At 37.4% G+C, this 21,643-nt stretch overlaps 1 protein-coding gene across 1 annotated transcript; it reads right to left on the bottom strand.

Annotated features, from left to right (window-relative positions):
• Positions 1-72: 72 nt before the first annotated feature.
• On the bottom strand, positions 73-20,100 carry LOC117912910. Its single transcript, XM_034827708.1, has 10 exons — positions 18,599-20,100; positions 17,608-18,081; positions 17,203-17,504; positions 10,503-11,228; positions 9,907-10,185; positions 9,548-9,709; positions 8,491-9,429; positions 8,174-8,387; positions 1,162-1,424; positions 73-774 (listed from the first exon to the last, which is right to left on the bottom strand). The coding sequence occupies exons 1-10, from the start codon at positions 19,944-19,946 to the stop codon at positions 430-432; spliced, it is 5,052 nt and encodes a 1,683-aa protein (XP_034683599.1). The 5' UTR covers positions 19,947-20,100; the 3' UTR covers positions 73-429.
• Positions 20,101-21,643: the final 1,543 nt, after the last annotated feature.

Below are 21,643 nucleotides of genomic sequence, written 5' to 3'. Positions count from 1 at the left end.
AAAAATGAAGCTAACTGGAATTTTATACCAGCCCAAGCATCAATGAGATTAAAAACAGAAGGATGGAGAGATGATTAAAACAACTTTTCAAAAGAGGCCTATAATTGACTTCAAAAGAAGGGCAAAAAAGTATGGCATTTGCAACTGCTAGTTCTATTGGACGCAGCTTTCTAACATGCTACTAAAAGAGCACTACCCTTTTTCCATCCAAACTTTCACTTGAGATTCTATGTCATTTCTTTTCCCACAATGTGTTCCAACAGCTCTACCAGTCAAAATGCCAAGAAAGAACTCAGAAAAAAAATAATAAAGAAAGAAACCCCTTCATATTGAGATGTCAACCCAGCTCTATTAGAGGAAACAAGGCCAGCTAGACAAATCAGAGGGGTGCTGCCTATATTGGCAAAAAGGAGCCTTTAAGCCTAGGATTCAATTATGGTTGAACCAGGATCCAACTGCCCCATTCACATGTCCATTGCTGTGGATCCCAACACCATTTGGAATGAGAGAAGGGGGCAATCCAACAGCCATTGGAGGTGGTGCAGGAGGGTACAGCCCATGGGAGTGCTGAAGGGTGTGAGGGCTCACAAGAGGACTGCCAGCTGGACTCCCTTTGTGCTGTTGGATGGCATGAATCTGCCTAAGCCCTTCTTCATGGATACGGGCCAATGTCTCCAGTTCCTTCATTGATAGTGCTTCCAAACCAGCACCATATAGAGGAGCATGTCGGGACATTTCCTCCTGGAGCGAAGCCTCAAGGGTGTGAATATATTGCTGCAAAAGAAAGGAAGGGCTATTAGATATTTCTCTTTGGACTGAAAATTACAGAAGCCCACACAGATGAGTACTATCAGTGCACACTTTCACACGCAAACAGAGACAGCAAAAAAAATTTGCACTGCATAAACTATCTCTTACCAGGTGAATATTATGATGCTAACTAGAAGCTAAATTCTAAACCCAAACATTCTCTGCCTAAGAGCTTTAAGCAGAAAGACATGATTTTAACAGGTTGAAGTTAAAAGAAAACCATGCAATGGTAAGATTGATATAGGAAACACCAAAAAATAAAGTAGTTTCAAATCCATGCAAGTGATTTTGACTGAGTAGATTGAAATGAGAAAAGAAAAAAACTACAGAAGCTGTGTAGAAGGCAAAAACCTGGCAGGCTTGCAATTTTGATTCCATTCCATCAATGTATGCTTCACATCGAGCAACCTGCTCTTCCTTCTCCCGCTTTTCTCCTTCAGTTTGGCCAACTGTTTGTGTCAACCGTCGAACTTCATCTTCAAGTGACTGTCGAATTTCCTCTCTTGTCACATTCTCTGTTGCATAACGTTTTAGTTCTTCATCAAACCTTTTCCTTGCAGCTTCAGCACTCTTCAACCTTTCAGCAAGAGCATTTTTTTCCTTCACTACTCTCTGTGAAATTTATAAATTGTTGTCAGAAAAGGCATTAACTGCATTTGCAGCATAACTACAAAAACAATTTCACAAATAATTTAATCAATTATTAGCACCTACCCTTCCCTTGACCACCAACACCATCCTCCCCCCTCTTCAACACCACACAAAGGGGAAAATATAAAACCAGACAAGCAACAGAATTCCATTTGCATATGCCAAATGATGGAGATAAAGATGTCCTTCCAACATTTTTGAAAGAAAATCCACAAATAAAGCTTAAGGAGTTGACTACAAGCTCCACAGGAAATGGAAATATATAATGCATCCAACTCATAATCCTAGAAAATCCATACAGAATGAAGGATTGCACACACTGTCTTAGCAACACTTTTTCCAAGTTCAAAATCAAGTGAGCATGCTCATATAATTTGCACACTAGGATTTCACTTCGGGATTTGAATTCTAAATCCAGGCAGCAATGGATTAGAATGGATCAGGTTTTGGGAGCTCAAATCCAAATTCCACAGCGAACGCCACCTAAGAGAAGAGTGATGGAGATAATGACCAAGGAAAAGTCAAGCTTGAATGAAAGAATAATCGCCACAATCAAGTACTCTAAGTTGTAGCTTAAATGATCTACAACTGCAAAGCTAGAGAAGATGGCCAATTAAGAGGCACTCATCCTGTCTTTTTCAGTTTCTCTCATTCCCACTCCTGATAATGGTCTAGAGTGGAAGAGACAGGACCCCTTCAAATCAGGGTCCACCAAGCAGGCAGATCAAATATACCTCTTCAAGTAACATGCAAGATGCATCCTTAGCACTGCTCTACCCATAAAATCTTCCCTGAATACCTTTAAAAAGCCAACAGGAAATTTTATCTGGATTATAAATCACTTAATGGTTAATGCTATGACCCATCTCATCCAAAACAAAACTTCCAGCTTGCTTAGCCTCATGGTGAACAAATTGCCTAATCTTCTTTTTTTTTTTTTTTATGATAAGCAAATAAATTGCTTAATGTTAAGACTGTCCAGTAACATATGCATGATGTTCCAAAGAATAGTTCACTGGCTTGAAATACGGATATTTTAACTTTTTGGGCAGTAGGAAAGGCAGGAAATTTATAGGCAACAAATGTTGACCTTGTTACCAAACCAAGCATACCCTTTAAACAGAATGTTTTCTTTAAAATGTCCTAGTGAGAAACCAATTACAAGCTAAGCACTGGCCCAACACTATCCACTTGACCCATACTCATCACTATATTTCTTCCCCTTCATGAAACAGATAACAGCAAGCATAACTTCAACTCCATGTCCCTAACAAAGCACAGAACAATATCTCTCTCCCAAAACAGAACAAAAAAAAGACACAAAGCACAAAACATAACAAGACCAAAAGACAAAAAAGAGGGCTCCATTACAAAGAAGATTAGGAACAGGTGACCAACTAATCTCAGCCATACCAAAAGGCTTCTACCAACTTGAATGTCGCAGTAAAGGAATAGATATGAAGTCCACCATCTTATTCTCGTTCTTACACATAATACATGCATTCAGCAGAAAGGTTTTTCTTGTTTTCATCCTTGAAGCACGTCATTAGTGCTCCTCTTAGTGTGAGTTGAAGGCTAAGTTAAAAGTTTTTCCTTTGAGGTACCTTAAAATCCATATCACCTCAGGATAAAAGGATGTTGAATGGTAAATACCTCTATAATTCAGTTTACAGATGGTTAAAATTCCAAGACTGATATTGAGAAGTGGAAACCTGAAGCCCGTCACAATGTAACTCAACAAAAGAAGGCAGGACTATCATGAGAAGATAAACAACACTCCAGTCAACAAGATGTCTTTCTGATCCAAAACCCACCCAGACCACAAAAATTAATTATCAACTTTCCTGAAATACAGATACACAAAGATTACCTAAAACAAACTAAATAAGGGCAACTCAGCCTGCCAAATAAATATAAGCCTCCTTCTGACCAACCTTTACTCACTGTGTCTACCGTAGGGGTCCAAAAATTCAATATTCACAGGGTATCAGCAAAACATTCAAAATTAACCATCTATGAAATGCCTATCAAATACACACACACACATATACACACATTCACAGGGTATCACCCAAGTTTTTGATGGAATATACTAAAACCAGGACCAAGCAAGCCAAAGGCGAACTAAAGATCTAATCTACCACTGCCAATATGCGTAGTCACAAGAGGAACTTCAGAAAATTCATTCTAAAGATCTAATTTACAGCAAGGTCAATATGTATATTCACAATAGGAACTTCAGAATGCCTTTTTTTTAAAAAGGCAAACAAGAATATATAAAAGATGGCAATCAAAGAGGGGGGCATACCCCAAGAACATGGCAGGTATATAGGAACTTCAGAATTGTTGATCCCAAAGACAAAGACCCTTAAAAAGATCTTAAGGATATGATTAAGGTTCACCATTCTCTTCTAACCTTGTAAAAAGAAGAAAATGGTATCATTGGAAAACTGTAATACAAAACATGAATCCTACTCCTGATCTTCAAACCAACCTCAAACCATTCTCATTTAAACACTAAAAAATAAGGTGAACTGAAAGGAGAGATCCACAAAAGATTCTTCCAAAGACTCTAAACTGCCTTTTTCCTTGCAATTAATGAAGGACTAAAGTCAAAAATAGTAAAAGCTTTGTGCTCACAATTCCAAAGTCTATTCAGAATTGTCACAATTAAAAACCTTCCTATCTCATCAATTCTTGGCTTCACCTACCCTTTCTCTTGGAACTTTAATTTTTGTCATAACCTTTCTAACTTGGAGATAGAAGATCTTGAAAGACTCATGTCCTCTCTCACTTGTTTGTATTTATCTCCATGCTTCCCAATTTTTATTTTTATTTTTTTGACAAATAAACACACAGAAAAAATATATTAAGATAAAAAGGCGCCTAAAAGGCAACCCAAAGCATATAGGGAGTATACAAGAGGTGCCAAAAGGCAAAAACAAAAAAGAAGCAAAAACTCATCAGCCCTCATCTAGAACCCAACCAATCAAAAAAGTTGATTAAAGGTAAAGGTCCTACATCTAAACAAGACTTAGACCAAGACCAAAGATTACAAACAAACGAATATTTCATCATTTGAATCGAAATATCCTCATTATTAAAAGCTATCTTGTTTCTTTCCTTCCAAACCGACCAAAATAAACAAAGAGGAGCTGTCATCCAAGCCTTTCTACGCTTCTTGCCCACAAAGGATCCATGCCAACCTAGAAGAGTATCTCTAGCCGAAAGCAGAAGGACCCACATCACACCAAACAATGCAAAAACAAGCTCCCACAAAACCCTCGCCTTGGAACAATGGATAAGAATATGATCAATCGTCTCCTCTTCATCACAACAAAGGAAACATCTGTTAGCTATGTTCTAAACCCTCCTTTTGAGTTGATCTAGGGTTAGGACCTTCCCAAATTCAAGAGTTTGGTCATTATCTTCATCAGGATTATTTACTATAACATCGTTTTTTTTAGTCTTGTCTAATCAATCTGATCCAATTCCATTCTATCCAACTAAATTTCTATGGAAATCTAAACTCTCATCTAAGGTTAAGACCTTTGTTTGGCTAATGGCACAGAAGAAGGTAAACACCAATGACATGCTACATTTGAGAAGATTCTACAAAGCCCTTTCAATGTTTGCTTATTAGGTATGGAGAGTGAAGAAATGGTGGATCATCTTTTTTTTACATTGTCCATTGACTTGAGGTTATGGTACAAACTATTTAGATTGGCTAACTTGGATTGGGTTCCTCCGAGGAGTATTTCTGACCTTTTTTTTTTTTTTGATAGGTAAAAGCATAGAATAAATATATATTAATAAAAAAACAAGGCGCCCAAAGGCTAACTCAAAGTGTACGGGAAGTATACAATTGGCCTATAGGCAAAAAACAAAAGAAAGAGGGGTGCAAAAAATCTCACCCATCCTCATCTAGATCCCAACCAATCAAAAAAGTTAATTAAAGAATTAGGCCCTTCATCTATATACAACTTAGTTCAAGACCAAAAATTACAAACAAAAATATGTCATCCTTTGTGACATGATGATCATCTCATATAAAGGATTGGGAAGCTCCATTGGAGGTAAGGTTCTTTGGCAAACTGCTTGTCTCGGCATTAATTAGGATTGTTAGGCAGGAAGAAACGGTAGGATATTTTAAGACAAGGCAAGGACTTCAAAGGCTCTTTGGGATACCATTTATTTATTTGCCTCCTTTTGGGCCTCTTGCACCTAAGTAGTTACTGGAATTCCCCTTAAAGTTGTCCAACTTGATTGATTTTCTATGTGTAGATTGAAAGGTGTGGGTTAGCAAAGAGAGGAGCATTGAATAGGTCTTGTTTGGAAGGAAATTATTCTAATGTTGGAGCTATGAATTGTTTTTTGTATATTCTCATGTGGTACTTTATTGTTGTATATGTTTACTAAATACTTTGGAGGCTTCAAACATATTTCTTATTAGTTCGTTGTATTTTTAGCTCATCCTTCTTTTGTATTTCTTTATCCTTCAAAAAAAAAACCAGTAAAAAGCTCACAGTCCAGTTCCTCCATCTGCAAAATATGCAAGGCCCCAACCACATGACAGTACGGAGGCACTATACCTGAGTACAAGAGGTAAATATGGAACACCATATACAAGATGTCAAAAAAGAAAACAAAAAAGGATATTTTGTACCCTAAGAACAGCCAAACATCAATGAAATCTACGAAGCAACACCTTCCTTATACTTCCAACACTCTCTCTACCTCTCAATAGGCCACCAAAGCAAAATTCAAAATATGTTTAACCTTAGCAAAAGTGCCTTTCGACCTAGATATCTTCTCATAATGAACATTGCCACAACTTCTTGCAAAGGACCTAATAAATTATTTCACAAATGTCAGTCACTGGCTTAACAGATTAAAAATACTTATCATAGAACCTTGTTCTTAGGAATCAATCAAAAGGTTACCTCCAAGTCAACAGATCTGTTGAACAACTCTTGACTAAACTAATAATAAAATAAAAATAACTTGCAGTAGTTATGCATTAGAAATAATCAAATACCATTATAATATTACTCCCCAAGAAACTCTTGTTACATCCTGCCCAAGATATCCTAATAATCCTGAAAGCAAGCCATGCCAAGGATTGATAAAGTCACTGCTCTAACCACAGGTAGTTTTTCATATTCTCTCAAGATATTTCAGGCATAACATTTCAAACTACTTTCTCAGAAATTTAGAACCATCAATGATGGAATTGGGGGAAAAATGGGCATTGTGGACCGAATTCCATCAAAGCAATGTACAAAATCAATTTTTTTTTTTTTTTTTTTTTGATAAGTAAAGGATATTCATTCAAAAGGCACAACGCCACAAGGATAACGTGTATTACCATGGTTATTAAAACATGCAATGCAAAACTATAAAATAAAATTCAAGAACAAAAAGCTTCCTATTTTATGCTTCTTATAACACATGCATAGAGACCATATCATGGCAAAAATCTACAGAGACATATAAGTTACAAAGAATATTATGAAAAAAGAGAGAGAAAAAAACATGTTGGATATGTCTACTAATATGCATCAGATAGAAAGTGGAAGACATTGAGTTGCTTCCTTGTATGTGTGGCAGCTAAGGTTATTGGGGATAATCAATGTTTTAAAAGGTTAAAGGTAGTCTTGAGACGTGTTGCCTAAATGAGGTGCGGCATAAGCCTTGAGGTAGAATGAGGCATAAGCCTCAACTTAAACAAATGAATAATAAAAAATTATCAAAAAAATTACTCATAAAGTCACAAGAAAATTAAATAATAAAAAAACATAAACTTCATGATTTTATCAAATTGTTTTCAACATTACACTTGCTAACACTAATAGGATCCTCCAAGAATATAATCATATTCAATTGCTATATCAGCTTCCCCATTGGTGTTAATATCCATCCATCCTTCCTTCTTCTTTGCCCACATTTTAGGGGCATCCTTTTTTATCTATGAATAATTAGATGATATATGAGATCAACCACAAGGATAGCCATCAATTCCCTTATTCTTATCAATCTCTCTTTTTCCTTTCCATTTAAAAGGTTCATTGAGTTAACTAAGTCCTTACTTTGAAAAGATTTAACCAAGTAGGGAACCAATACAAAACTTATGAAATCTATATATCAAAAGTCCACAAAAGCATAGCCATTATAACTCATTAAAAATTGAGACTTAGCCTATTATAAAATATATACCAAACACCCATAAAGGCCGAAAACCCTTTGGATATTTGAGGCTTGGGCCTCAATAGCCTTGTGACACTTAAGCCTCAATTACCCTGATTGAGGTTATAGTTTCAAGGCTAATTTGTAGAGCCTCACCTTGAGGTGAGCTTCAAAGCGTAAGCCTCAATAGCCTTTCAAAACACTAGGGATAAGAGGGTTCCTTTTTTAGATTTCACTGATAATTTAGGTCCCAATCTAATCTTAGGTTGCAGATGTGTTCTTTCCTCATTTCATTTCATTCTGTTGAGCATTTCTTAGGGGCACATATAGACTACACCCATTTTGTCACTTTCTTTTTCTCGATCTACGTAATTACCTAAAAAATGTGGATATGTTCCAGCCAAATTCATATCGTAGTGTCCAACACAATCATACTGGAGTATCTTTTTTTTTCTTTTCAGTTAGAATAGCTGCAATAGAACAAAATGCAATGAGACTAGAAGAAAATCATATTTTATTACTCTCTTCAATTCATCGCGTTTTCGAGACTTCAACTGTGAAAGTTGTGCCTCTGCATCATGAAGGCGATCCTGAAGAACTTTCTTCTCTGAAGTTAGCTTTGTAATTTCTTCATCCCGCTCTGATCGAAGCCATTCTAGCTGACTTTCAACTTCTTGTATCTGTTCAGAAAGCTCCTTTTTTTCTCGAGCAAACCGGTCCACCTCAGCCCTCATTTCAGACTGTCGTTTCATGGAAAATGTGAATTCTTAGAATCCCTAGAAGAATGAAAAAGATAAGACGGTGAATATATAGTCATATCATTAGTTAGAACAGATCAGATACCTTAAGACGGTTGCTGGTAGCCTCAGATTCACTAAGCCTTTGTGATATGATAGCTTTTTCTTTAACCAAATTGGAAATTTCAGCTTTCCTCTCTTCACGCATGCGAATAATTTCATCTTCACTGGTGCACAATTGATGCCAAAGAGCTGCCCGATCAACATTTGCAAGTTCAGCAACCTCACGCATCATGCTCAGAACTGGTCTAACAATTTCTTGTTCTTCACAAACCAAAATAACCAAAATTTCCAATTCTAAATCTATTTCACGACTACTGTCTGTAGTGCTGGTGGCGCGATCAACAAGTCTCTTAAGCATCCTGCCTCTGTATGATTCATCAGCATACCATTTAAACAATATAGTGTAAAGTACCTTGACAAATCCCTTTACACGAGGATCTCGAGAGAGAGCCAATGTCTCAGCAAGACCGAGAACTGAAGAAAAATCATCTCGTTGAGCTCTTAGCTGCTCATTGGTTTCTCCTTCTACTACAACATCTGTGTGCTGAAAACTTTCAGCAACAAATCTGGAATTAAAATTCAATCTTTGAGCAAGGCGACTTTCCAAGACCATGGCAACTGACTGGGCCACAAAGGCCCCTCGAGCTACAGCTCTCTCAAATGTTTGGGAAGCTTCAACAGCAAGGCAAGGTATCGATAACATCTCAATCAGGAGATAGATATCTGAAAAATGCCGAGTAGCACAGAAAGCCTGTTCATCTATTGCATGCAACCTTTCGGAAGTAGGCCTGTTTTCACCAAATAAGAAAAGCCCACAAGGAATTGTTGAGCAATTGTCACCAAAATCATCGTCACAATCAATATCTCTCAGTATTGTTTCAGCAACATCTCCCCAACTATTTACAGTTTTATTCAAAAAATCAAGGACACAAGGAGACACTTCTGCACCTAGATGTTTTAGCTTAACACGTATAGATCTGACCTGCAAAAAAGAACAAAAATGTTAAATCTGAATAAAGGAAAGCACAGAAAGGAATAGAAAACGGGCTATAATATGAGAAAAGGTCCCATTTAGTCTTTCAAAATATGTTTATGCATACGGCTTCAGGAAGATGTTGGCATTGAGATGCTGCTTTAAAGATGAAATTTATGGTTGCTGCCAGTGGTTCATCATTTGAGTCACTCAAAAGCTCAAAAGATTGGAATAAAATGCGTTCCCAAACTTCACTGCCACACTCCAGTTGACTAAGAGCCCCGAAAACCTGAAGAACAAAAATATCATAATTAAGAGATGGAAGATTGAGCACAGAACTAATCTAACAAAGTTCAACCCAGAACGGAGGACAATGTTTAACTTGAGTCTATGTTCCTTATATGCTTCTTAAGGAATGCTAAAAGAACTTCTTAATAAGACCATTAAATCAAAAGAAAGAAAAGAATATTCAAGATATTCTCTTACCGGTATCCGCAATGCAGGTTCAGCATCTGGCTTCTGAAGTCGATCCAGAAGTGCACAAGCAGCAAGTGGATGCTCTGAGTGCTCAACCAATTTGGGTACCAAAGCAACTAGGTCTGGTTGCAGGTGCTTGGGAGCTTTATCCAATACAAGAGCAATCTTTTGTGCAGATTGGGGCCGTCGCCTTGGCTCAGGACAACCTTGTGGAACTGCGCCATCTAGGGCTCTCAGTGAATTCACAATCAATCCCAATAGTTCCTCAGATTGCTCTGGCCACTTGGTCTGGAAGTTAGGATTATTCAAAACAGTTAATGCCAGAAAACAGAACCAGGAAGTCCACAACTTATGGCAGTTACATAAAAATAACACTTGGCTCCTCACTAATGTGGAGGAACCTCCAACTGTCCTACTGTTAGAGTAGATTATAGATATATTGAGCACTTATCTTGCAACTGATCATATGATTTTAAGAACATAAAACATAAACCAATTATTTAAAGGAAATAAATTCCCATTCAACGCCTGCCACATGATGGGATAGCAGGAGGCTCTTCCACACCGGCTTGGAGTCAAAATATTTCCTGTTAAAATGTTAATACCTTCGAGCGAAGGGAAGCATTTTCGATGGAACCCCCTGCAGATGTCTCTGGTGGACTTATAGGCTGTCCAGGAACAGCTTTTTCAGGTACAACAGTACCATTCATGTCTGAGCTTTGTACAGCAGACACATTGGTACTTTCATATACCCCAGAATCCAATCTCTCATATACAGGGAATTCTGCAGATTCTGTTGCTCCATTTTCCCGATCTGATTCCAGTGGGCTGACAGCTCCACTGCCACCAGGAGAAAGTTTTGAGTTTTCATCAGAAGAATCGTCATTAGAATTTCCTTCCGAAGGTTGGCAACATTCAACCATTATATCCAAAAGTAAATCAATAATCGCCTGCTGCAACACTTTAACTCCCATCAACAAGTTCATCAAACTGGGGGAAGATTCATCAGTCTTTGTGACTTTCTTTCCATCGTTGCTGCCAGAGAGTTTGGTTGGAAGAAGCAAGCGCTTTACCTTAGCAGGGTCATCGAGATAAACACGAAGTCCAGTCAGGAAACCAGCTATGGCACCAGCATCCATTAGAAGCTTTTCTCTCAAAGTGACCTGTGGTTGTGCAGGATTATCTCCGTATGTGAGGTGAAAGCCAGCTCTGGAAAGAAGGTTTCTAAAGATGTCTTCTTCATCTCCACTTATTCCTTCACTGTCTTCTGAATCAATGAGTTCATCAGGGTCAGTGGTTAAAGCATCCTGGTCATCCTCGGAAGCCAAAACCTGACAAAAGGAAGATTAAAGTTTGAACATGAGCTAACATAACTGACATGAAAACAGAGGAAATATAGTTCAAAAGATGTTTCCAATGAATGTATAATTCCATGATAAACATAAACAATAAAAACTGGAAGATGAATATAGCATAAGATGCAGCTTCATCATCAACAGTTTGAAGCTGTTAACAACACAATTATTGGCTCGGATTCAAGACATAGTCTATTCCACGTTGCCAAAGGGTCAGTTGTGATTCTGATTTTTCTAAGATCGGCTTAGTTGCTAGGCTTCAAATTTTAACATTCTTTGAAACCTTCACCAAATGTTATGATCATGTACTCGCAAACTTTTTAACACAATCACACTTTTAAAGTATCCATTAGCCAAATGTCATTTGTTCCTTTCTTTCTCAATAGTCACCAACTTATGGTTGTATCACGAACAGATGAGTTCAGAAATCAGTTGGCACTGGCACAAAGGGCATCCGATTTCAGTGAAATTACAACAGAAATTAGCCTAAGGTACTCATCCTAACTATATTCAATATACGAGATGCATTAGGTTATACTATTTTCTCAATAGAAGGTATATCCCACATACACACATAACGAGGAGATGTACTAGAACTATAATCTAACCAAAGAAACAACACAGAACTAGTAAACAACATTAACAACAAACAGGCTACTTTGCTAATTGCCCATGTGAAGAGGACAAACAATCCAAAAAGTGTTTTTTTTTTCCTTTGATGGATAAAGAAAAACATGCATTAAAAGATAGAAACGCCAAAGAAGTGCCCCAAAGTACACAAATAGTATACAACAGGCACCTAAAAGTGCCACCCAAAAACAAAGAGGGGCAACAAAAACTCAACAAAATCTCATCTAATCCACAAAATCTACAATAGAAAAAGGGCCAAGAGCTATAAAAAATTTGGACTACGCCCAAAGATTACAAAGAAAAGAAAGTTTAATCCCATGTACAAAATGTGCTTTTATTGAACGTCTTACCGTTCCTCTCCTTCCAAATTGTCTAAAAAAGACAGAGGATTCAATTTTTTAACCCACGAAGGACCAGTGCCAACTTAAAAGCATCTCTCACTGATGAGGTAAGCACCCATGATATGCCAAATAGCAAAAACATAAAATTCCATAAAACCCTTGTCTTGTCACAATGAATAAGAATGCGATCAATTAAATCCTTCTTTGCATAAAAAGGAAACATTTGTTTGTCAAGGACCACCCTCTTCTTTGAATGTGATCCAAGGTTAAACTTTATTCCAAGTAGCCTCCTATGCAAAGAAACTCACCTTAGGTGGCACCCAAGAGTTCCCAATAACCCTTGCTGGAAAAGCAAGATAACTTCCCAGCTCCAAGGCCTAATAAAGGGCTTTACAGGAAATTTTTCATTCTTTGCCCCTATCCACAACTTCTCCTTTTCTTTTATAAGTAAGCAAAGGCATTAAATTAAAAAGATGCGCTAAAATAGCAGCCCAAGATGTACAAAAACAAGAAACTCACCCTCTTATAGTTGTAACCAAAAAGAAAACTTTCCAAACAAGATGTACAAAAAACAGCCCCCCCTTATTGGGAACCCACCCAATCAATGAAATCTATTAATGTCAAAGGAACAACTTTTATAGACAGTTTGGTTTTCAACCAAAGTGAAAAAACAAAAGAAGCTTTCAGCCTTTGCAAGGACAGCACCCCATCTTTAAAGGCAATTCTGTTTCTAGCCTTCCAAATTGACCAAAACAAGCACAAAGGGCCCGGTATCCACAACTTCTCCTGCTCATCCTTGCATACCCTCCACCCTTGCAACTTCAAGAGGAAGCACTCCACAATCTCCACCTCCCAATCATTGAGCCACCTAAAAAAGTGAGGCGCACAACCCCCATCAGTTGAAGAATTACCAAACATCCTCCACCTAAGCCTCCTTAAGAGTAGCTGAAGCAAATAAAAAGGGAAAATAGATGCTTGGTGGTTCGTTTTCACACCATTTGTCCTTCCAAGAGTTCACTCCCCTTTCATAATCCATTGAAAAAAATTATCCAAAATTAATCAATTTTTTTGATTGATTGGGTTCTAGATAAGGGCAGGTATGTATTTTTGTACCTCCTCTTCTTTTTTGTTCGTGCTTTTTGGCACCTCTTGCATACTCCCTGTATGCTTTGTGTTGGCCTTTAGGCACCCTTTTCTTCTTTTCATATATATATATTTGATAAGTAAGTCAAGCATTGTATTACAAAAAGGCGCTAAAAAAGCGGCTTGAGATGTACAAGAAAGAGACACTCACTCCCTTACAATTGAAACCAAAAAAAACTGTTGAACAAGATGTACAAAAAACAACTCTCCCCTCAACGAGAACCTACCCAATCAATAAAATCAATTAGCATTGAAGGACCATCTTTTATAAACAATTTCGACTATGACCAAAGTAAACATACAAAAACACTTTCAGCTTTTGCATGGACAGCACACCGCCTTCAAAAGCAATTCTATTCCTTGTCTTCCAAACTGACCAAAACAAGCATAACAAGCCTGCATTCCAAACTGCCCTGTGCTTCTTACCCACAAAACATCCTTTCCACCCTAAGAGAGCTTCCCTAACAGAGGACGAAAACACCTAAAACACTCCAAACAAAGTAAAGAACAGCTTCCACACTTCCCTTGTCTTTTCGCAATGGAGAAGAAGATGGTTTATGGACTCCTCATGCGCTTGACACAAATAACATCTATTTGCTAAAGCCCAACCCCTCTTCTAAACCTGGTCCAAAGTTAGAACTTTTCCCCATGATGCTTCCCAAGCAAAGAAGCTTACTTTTGGCTGCGCACTGAAGTTCCATATTATCTTCATTGGGAAACACCTTGTTGAGTCCGGCTCTAAGGCTTTGTAAAGAGACTTTACCAAAAAAATGTCATCCTTTGATTCCACCCACCTCACCCTATCCTCCTCATCCACAATCAATCTTTTCTCACTCAAACACAACAATAAGTTTTCCATCTCATCCATCTCCCAATCATTAAGTTACCCACTGAAAAATTTCTCTGTGTTTAGCTATCAAAAAAATTACCCACTGAAAAAGCAACTCTACTACTCACAATGTCTCAATCCATATCCTACTCCATACCCTTCTCTCACATTATGAGATCGCAACCCTCCCTTCTTCCCCATATTTTCCATTGATTACTTTATGTCAAAAGGGCCCTCTTTCTTTCCCATTGCAAGGCTTTATTAAGGGACGAAAGATTCCTAATCCCCAAACCATCCTTTCTTTTTTCTAAGTAGATGATAACCCACCGTACTAAATGTGGTTTCCACTCCAAGGCCCCTCCACCCCAAAGAAAGTCCCTTTGGATTTGCTCTAACCTCAACTTGTCCTCAGGATGCAAAATAGGGAAATAAAATATATAGACATGCTAGAAAGGATGCTACGGATTAGGGTAAGTCTTCCACCTTTGGAAATGTATTGTCTTTTCCATAACACTGGTCCTTTGGAAAAGTGCATGTAGCTCATTCCTCTAAAGCCATCCATATTTTACCCATTGAACCATATAACTCATTGAATCATAAGGATTTTGTTTCAGTTTGATACAGCCAGCCAACAGCAGCATCATAATTTGAAATTTGAAGAAATCACATATTTCTAAAATTTGTTATAAATCAACAATAACACTCAGAAATAAGGAGTAGAAGATGTATTGTCTTCCACCTTTGGAAATGTATTGTCTTTTCCATAACACCAGTCCTTTGGAAAAGTGCATATAGCTCATTCCTCTAAAGTCATCCATATTTTACCCATTGAACCGTAGAACTCATTGAATCATAAGGATTTTGTTTCAGTTTGATACAGCCAACCAACAGCTGCATCATAATTTGAAATTTGAAGAAATCACATATTTCTAAAATTTGTTATAAATCACAATAACACTCAGAAATAAGGAGTAGAAGATGTCATGCTTATACTTCTTTTTAGCTTCTCTCTGCAATTCAATGGGTACTATTATATCTTGTGAGAAGTTATAACAATGTTCCAAGATGACAACCCATCTTAAACTTCAATCTCCTAGCCAACAAAAAATCATCCTTAAAACAAATTTTAAACCATATTAGCACATCCTATTTCAAGGAAACAGCCAATGATAAGTTACTCAGCATTTTCCATGAAGCAACTATTTGATTAAGCAATTGATATGTCAATGATCAGGTTGTGGCAGGGCATCATATGTAAAGTTTCAAGGTTGACAACTTTGAGACATATTCTTATGCCACCCATGGTAAATTTCCACCTTTATCAAGGCCATGGATATGAAGAACAAATAAATTGCCTCTTGTTCAAATTTGTGCAAGTCAACCCAGGATGTCTTTACAAAGTTTTTATGCAAGACTCAATTTGATGACCTCTCCGACAAGCTATCAGTGAAGGTATTTCCTCTCCAATTTGAGGAGAGTGTTTTAACTCACTAGTACTTAAACTGTGTGTTTTAGCATTTTTAACCAAAACGTCCTTTTAAACCAAACAGGGCACTAACCCATGAGTCTGTCCAACCATTCTTCACTTTTTGCTCTCACTCTTCATCCTACCTCTTCTATCTCCCGTTCTTGCAACTCATTACAGGAGGTCATTATCATTAAAGCAACCTTTACAAGGCATTCCTACTATTCTTACGAATATCAAAGCTGATTTAGAATAGTAGCCTAGAAAAAAGATTACTTATGTCAGTCATGGTAAATTTCCACCTTATTTTGCTAATGCCATTGCATGGCTGACTACAAAGAAAAGAGACTCATGTAGGTTTGACAAGTGAATCCACCAAATATTCGATATTGTTGTGAAGTTGGGTGTTCCTTTTGTTGGGTTCCTTGCTTAGTCAATCAAGTGACATACATTTTAGCCAAAAAAAGGAGCTAAATATTTGGTATCTTTTGTTGGGGATTTTTCTCCTTGTTGAGTTGTCATTACTGTTTGCTATGATTCACTCATTTTGTAAGATTCCTTAGCTGTCCTGCTTATATGGCTTCTCTTCAAGGAGTTCCTCCTCTTGTTTTGATCAGATTTTTATGTTGTAGAGGAATGTCTCATCCTTATTGATCTTTTCTCAATAATGGAAAAGATTTAATATTTCTGATGAAGAAAAATCCACCTTTATCAAGGCCATGGATATGAATAATAAATTATGGCTAATTCAAATCCATGCAAATCAGCTTGTGGTGTCTTTACAAAGTATTTGGGTAAGACATAATTTGATGGCATTTGTAACAAGCTATTAGTGGAAGGTATTTCCTCTCCAGTTTGAGGAGAGCATTTCAGGTCACCAGTACATAAAACTTTGTGAACATAAGCAGTTTTTAGCAAAGACATCCTTTCAAACTTAAGGAGGGCACCAACCCATTAGTCTGTTCAACCATTCTTCAAGTTTGCTCAAATTCTTCATCCTCCCTCTTCTATCTCCCATTTCTTCAACTCATTGCAGTCGCATAATAGAAGCCATTAGCATCACTAAAACAACCTTTAGTATGCATTTCTATTATTCATGTCATATCAAAACTGAATTAGGTAAGTAGCCTAAAAGGAAAAAGAAAAAGGGGAAAAAAAGGTAGATCCTCGCATGAAGCCAGTGAAATCAATGAATGTTATAAAGACACTGTAGCAGATCCAAAAGTTCACTACATTCTTTCCTTTCTTTTTTTTCTTTTTGGTACATAAATATCGGATATATTAAAAGCACCTCTCTTTGGCACTTTTTAATACATGCTCTTGTTGACTATCAACATATATATAAGCACATAACAAAACAGTGCACAAAAGTATACATGATGTACACAAAGGTGCTAAAAGGTCAACCAAAGCTAAGGGAATCCAAAAGTTCAATACATACAAAATTCACAATTAACAGGTTTTGAATCACTGTAAGAACATGAAAAAACTTATCATAAATAGCAGGGAACATAAAGAAAAAATTAGCCCACATATACTAACCTCTAGGTCTGAAAATTCGAACCACGGACAGCAATCCAAGATTTCACAAACAAAAACAACTGTGTCACGTACAAGAAATCCTGCATCTGCCTCCAGCATATCCGATACCTTCATGAATTGAAGAACAGAATTATTCCATGTCTTTGTGCAAATAGAGGACTCCTTCCACACAGTTTTGGCAGGGTTCTTTTGATTCACCACAGCCATCCTGTATCTGACCCAAAAATTTTTATCAGGATCACTCCCAACTGATTGATCACTCTCGAGGTATATGCATATGGTGTCAAAGGATTCATAGACACCTGCATTATGAAAAAACCAACTATCAATGAATAAAAGAAAGGTAAATAATTGCAACCACAATTTCAACAAAGAAAGTCAAAATTAAAAGACACAACAACTCACCAATTCGAAGCTCACATCCACCAGCTTGAAAGAATTTGCTAAAAATTTTTCGAGTTTCCATTATTTCCTTGAAGGACATGAAATTTTCCACTCTCCATGTAAATGAACTTCTTTTCCCAATCTTATCAATCTGGGAACCACTGTTGCTTGACTCACTGTCTTGATCAGTCAAGTCCAGTATTGTGGATGTCTCTTTCAAAATAAGAACCTCTGCAGAGAACACAACAGTGTCCTGAACAAGAAATCCAGAATCTTGATCAAAGAGACTAGTGAGTGTCACAAATTCTCGCCAGCCCCAGTCCTTTGCAGCTTTTGAGTAGCGGTTTTGAGATTCCTTGGTAACAGACTTGTCTTCCATCCTTTGGTTCACAACCGACAATCGGTGGCTCACAAAACAACTCCAATCACTGGAAGTATTTCGTGAATCTGTAACCTCGAGAAAGACTGAAAGGTGGCATGGTGGCTGAGACTGCCCTGAAACCATCAAGCATAGGGTTCATCAGGTCACTTTCCTAAGCAACTGGTAGTCTAGCACAAAAAGACTCAATGGAAATCCTCAGGGTAAAATGAGAAGCAGAGTACTACCAGATCTTTTGTATTTGCATTTCAAAGAATGGAAAGAATAAAGGTGCATTTGCATTCACTTCCAAAAATGGGTATGTTAACATCCCAAGGCATTTAGATTGAAAATTGGCAAAGCTTTTAAAAGTGGGTCCTCCCTTCCTGTCTTCTGTGATTTTTATTAAACAAAATTTTCACAAATGGGTTAGTTAACATCCCAAAATGTTTAAATTGAAAATTTTGAGAATGTGCCTCTTTCATCATGCATTTCAAACAAAAAATGGAAAGAAGCACAGAAAAAGAAAGAAGATTGGTGAAATAAACACAAAAAAAATAAGATAGCAGACAACTCTATCAAATAACAGTATGTAATCAATAAACCACAAAATTCAGACACAAGAGAAGTCTACAATGTAACAGTTTACGATACCTCGAGGATAAACAATCAGGCGACAATCACGATTCCCAATCTGAAACCTCCTGCTCTTGATGCACAAACCCGTAATCTTCCTCTTCTTTAGAAGATCTTTCAACCTTGTGAAGTTCTCAATCCTCCAAGTGAATTTCCCCAAATGCCCATCAGACTTCCGTGTGCCACCACTTCCACCCCTTACCCCAATCAAACCCCCATTCTTTGAAAAACTGCTGAACTCCTTAATCACATGAAAGGATGTACTAAAGACTGCAGTATCATCAACCAAAAACCCTGAATCTGATCCAATAAAATCTGACATTTTCATATAATCATTCCACCCCAAACTAGTATTGTCCCCACTCTTATTATCCGCTGCAAACCTACCATACGAGTCCCTATGCATGTGATTCAACCCCGGTTTCTGGTTCAAAACTGACATCCGAAACAAACACCAACAACTCCGGTCAGACACCACTGCCTTCTCCGTATCCTTACTCTCCAAACACATGGACAAATACTCAACCCCATTAACCGAACTTTGGTAGACACTAATCCTAAGATTACACTCTCCTGCTGGAAAAACGGGACTCATTATCTTTTGGGTCTTTATCATTTCTTTGAAGAGACTAAAATTATGTACTTTCCAAGTAAATTTTCCACTCAACACATCCGACACGGGACCGGCCACAACCATGGAAGCCATGGATGAGGCCGATTGCAATTCATTATTATCGCGAGTGAAATTTACGGATTCATTCAATATAAGAATATCGGCAGTTATGAGGACGGAGTCATTGTTGAACAAATAACCAGACTTGGAATCGAAAAGCGTAGTGGAGGGGGTGAAATCGCACCAACCGTGCGATTTCTTCTTACTGGAGAACCGGTGCCACGAATCGCGGTGGATAGACTTGGAATCGTCGGCGTGATTAACGATTGCGAGGCGGTAGCTGGCGAAGCAGTCCCATTTGGAGGACGATGAGCCGCGAGGGTCCATGATTTGGAGATAGACGCTGATGTAGCCAGGCAAAGCCTGAGAGTCGCCTTTAGGGTAGATTAGGAGACGACAATCGAAGCCACCGACTTCGAAGTACTTGCTCCACAGTGCCCTAGCTTTGATTTTGGGGAAATTGTGAACCGTCCATTTGCAGACGGCGGAGAAGTCGGTGCGGCGATCGACGGTCACCGATTCTTGGCCGTGGCCGTCTCTAGAGGCGGCTAGGGAGGGATCGTCGCCCATTGATGGACTCGGCGACGGAGTGGTGATGGGCGGCTGCGATTGCTCCGATGATGATGGTACTGTCGACGATGATATCGTTGACGATGAGGATACTGCTTCTGAGGAAGTGTGATGCTGCTTCATTGCTGTTGCGCGACGTCCTTTTGGGTTATATATCTTCTCTCTCTAGGTCTGGTTTTAGAGAGAGAAAACAGTGAGAGGGAGAGAGAAAGAGCGAGAGGGGGGAAGGGTGTGTTGAGATGTGTGGTGAGACGGTACCACGAGGGATTTGGACAAAGTGGAGAGCATGATACTTACGCTGGGCTGCCCTTGTTCTACAGTTCGTTAGGTTTTCACATTACAAAATATCATCCCCTTCTCACATGTTTCACCCTCCCCTATGATCCTATCCCATTTTTCCTCTCATTTTGTTTTCCATTTGTATTTTTTAATTTTTTTTCTCCAATAATTACTTCATTCAAGCCATGTTTTACCGTTTTTTTAATAAAATTTAACAATATGTATATTTATTAAAATTAAATTTGTAATTATTAAGAAAAATTAGCCTATCATAAATATCATGGTTCCACAAAAATTACTTTTACATTCTATTATCCATCAATTTAAGGAAGTTAGTTTATAATTATACTTATATATAGTTTACTTCAATAACAAAAAATTTTGTTTTAAAGACTAAAAAATCTGTGTTAACGATAAGAAAGTTAAATTTAACAAATAAAAATTTGAAAATCTATGATTTTATGATTTTATCGGACAATAACATAATATTTTTGTTAGCATTAAATGAATTATTACATTCCGTAAAGAGAATAATTTTAGGTATTCAAATACATTCAATTAACATTACAACTATAGTGTTGCCTTTTTACAATGGCCTTTCCAAACTAATGCAATAGATGAATGTCCGTAATTTTGAATAAAATTTAATGTCATGTTGTTTGCAAAAGTGCAACATGATTTATTAACCTTTGATAATTTTATCATCCCAACCATTTTAATCATTTTAAAAAGAAATTTGTATGTTTAAAAATATTGATTAAGTCGAGGGTATACAATTAGGACCGTCATATGAGAGGTTTTGCATATTTGAGATATTATTTATCGGGATAATTAATAAAATATATATATATATATAATTAATGTGAATTACTAAAAATATCTTCATTACAATCTTATAAGTGTGAATATATATATATATATATATATATATACACTAGAAAATAATAACGAAAGTTAAATTATTACAAATGATATTAATTTCATAATTTGAGCTATGGTAAAAAAAAATACAAGTGAAGTTAGGGAGAAATTTTGGAAAAAAAAAAAAACTAATTTAAATCTGTACCATTGATGTACTAAATGTTGAACCATGGACATGATCTTTTTAGGGGGACCCTTGCTAGATGGGCCTATAGTGTGCCCAAGCTTTTAAGGGATGGTGATGATATGCTACATGTGGATGCAATTTTGCTACGTAATACGCATGTACACTTGCCGTTGGTTGGGTAGACTAGACTGCATCGTGATGTAATTCTTGCGTACAGAATCCACGCACGTGTCCCTGGACCCACAAGTGCTACGACCCATCCTCGGTGCACGTGCCTCCACCTATACCCTTCACTCTAGTTTTCTTCGGGCCACGCCAGCATCACACAAGGATCGTGGGTCCCGTTATTTACATTAAAATCTCCAAAATATCTGGTCCGTTAAAATAATTCATTAGCCGTAAATGGGTTAATTTATTTAGTCTATGTTTGGTTACATAAAATACTAGAAAATGGTTTTATTATTTTTTGGTTTCACAATAAAAAAATAAAATC

The sequence above is a fragment of the Vitis riparia genome, chromosome 4 (genome assembly GCF_004353265.1).
Source record: "Vitis riparia cultivar Riparia Gloire de Montpellier isolate 1030 chromosome 4, EGFV_Vit.rip_1.0, whole genome shotgun sequence".
Classification (NCBI taxonomy): Eukaryota; Viridiplantae; Streptophyta; class Magnoliopsida; order Vitales; family Vitaceae; genus Vitis; species Vitis riparia.
Note: the sequence above shows the minus strand (reverse complement) of the source record. Positions and strands in the feature narration are given on the sequence as shown.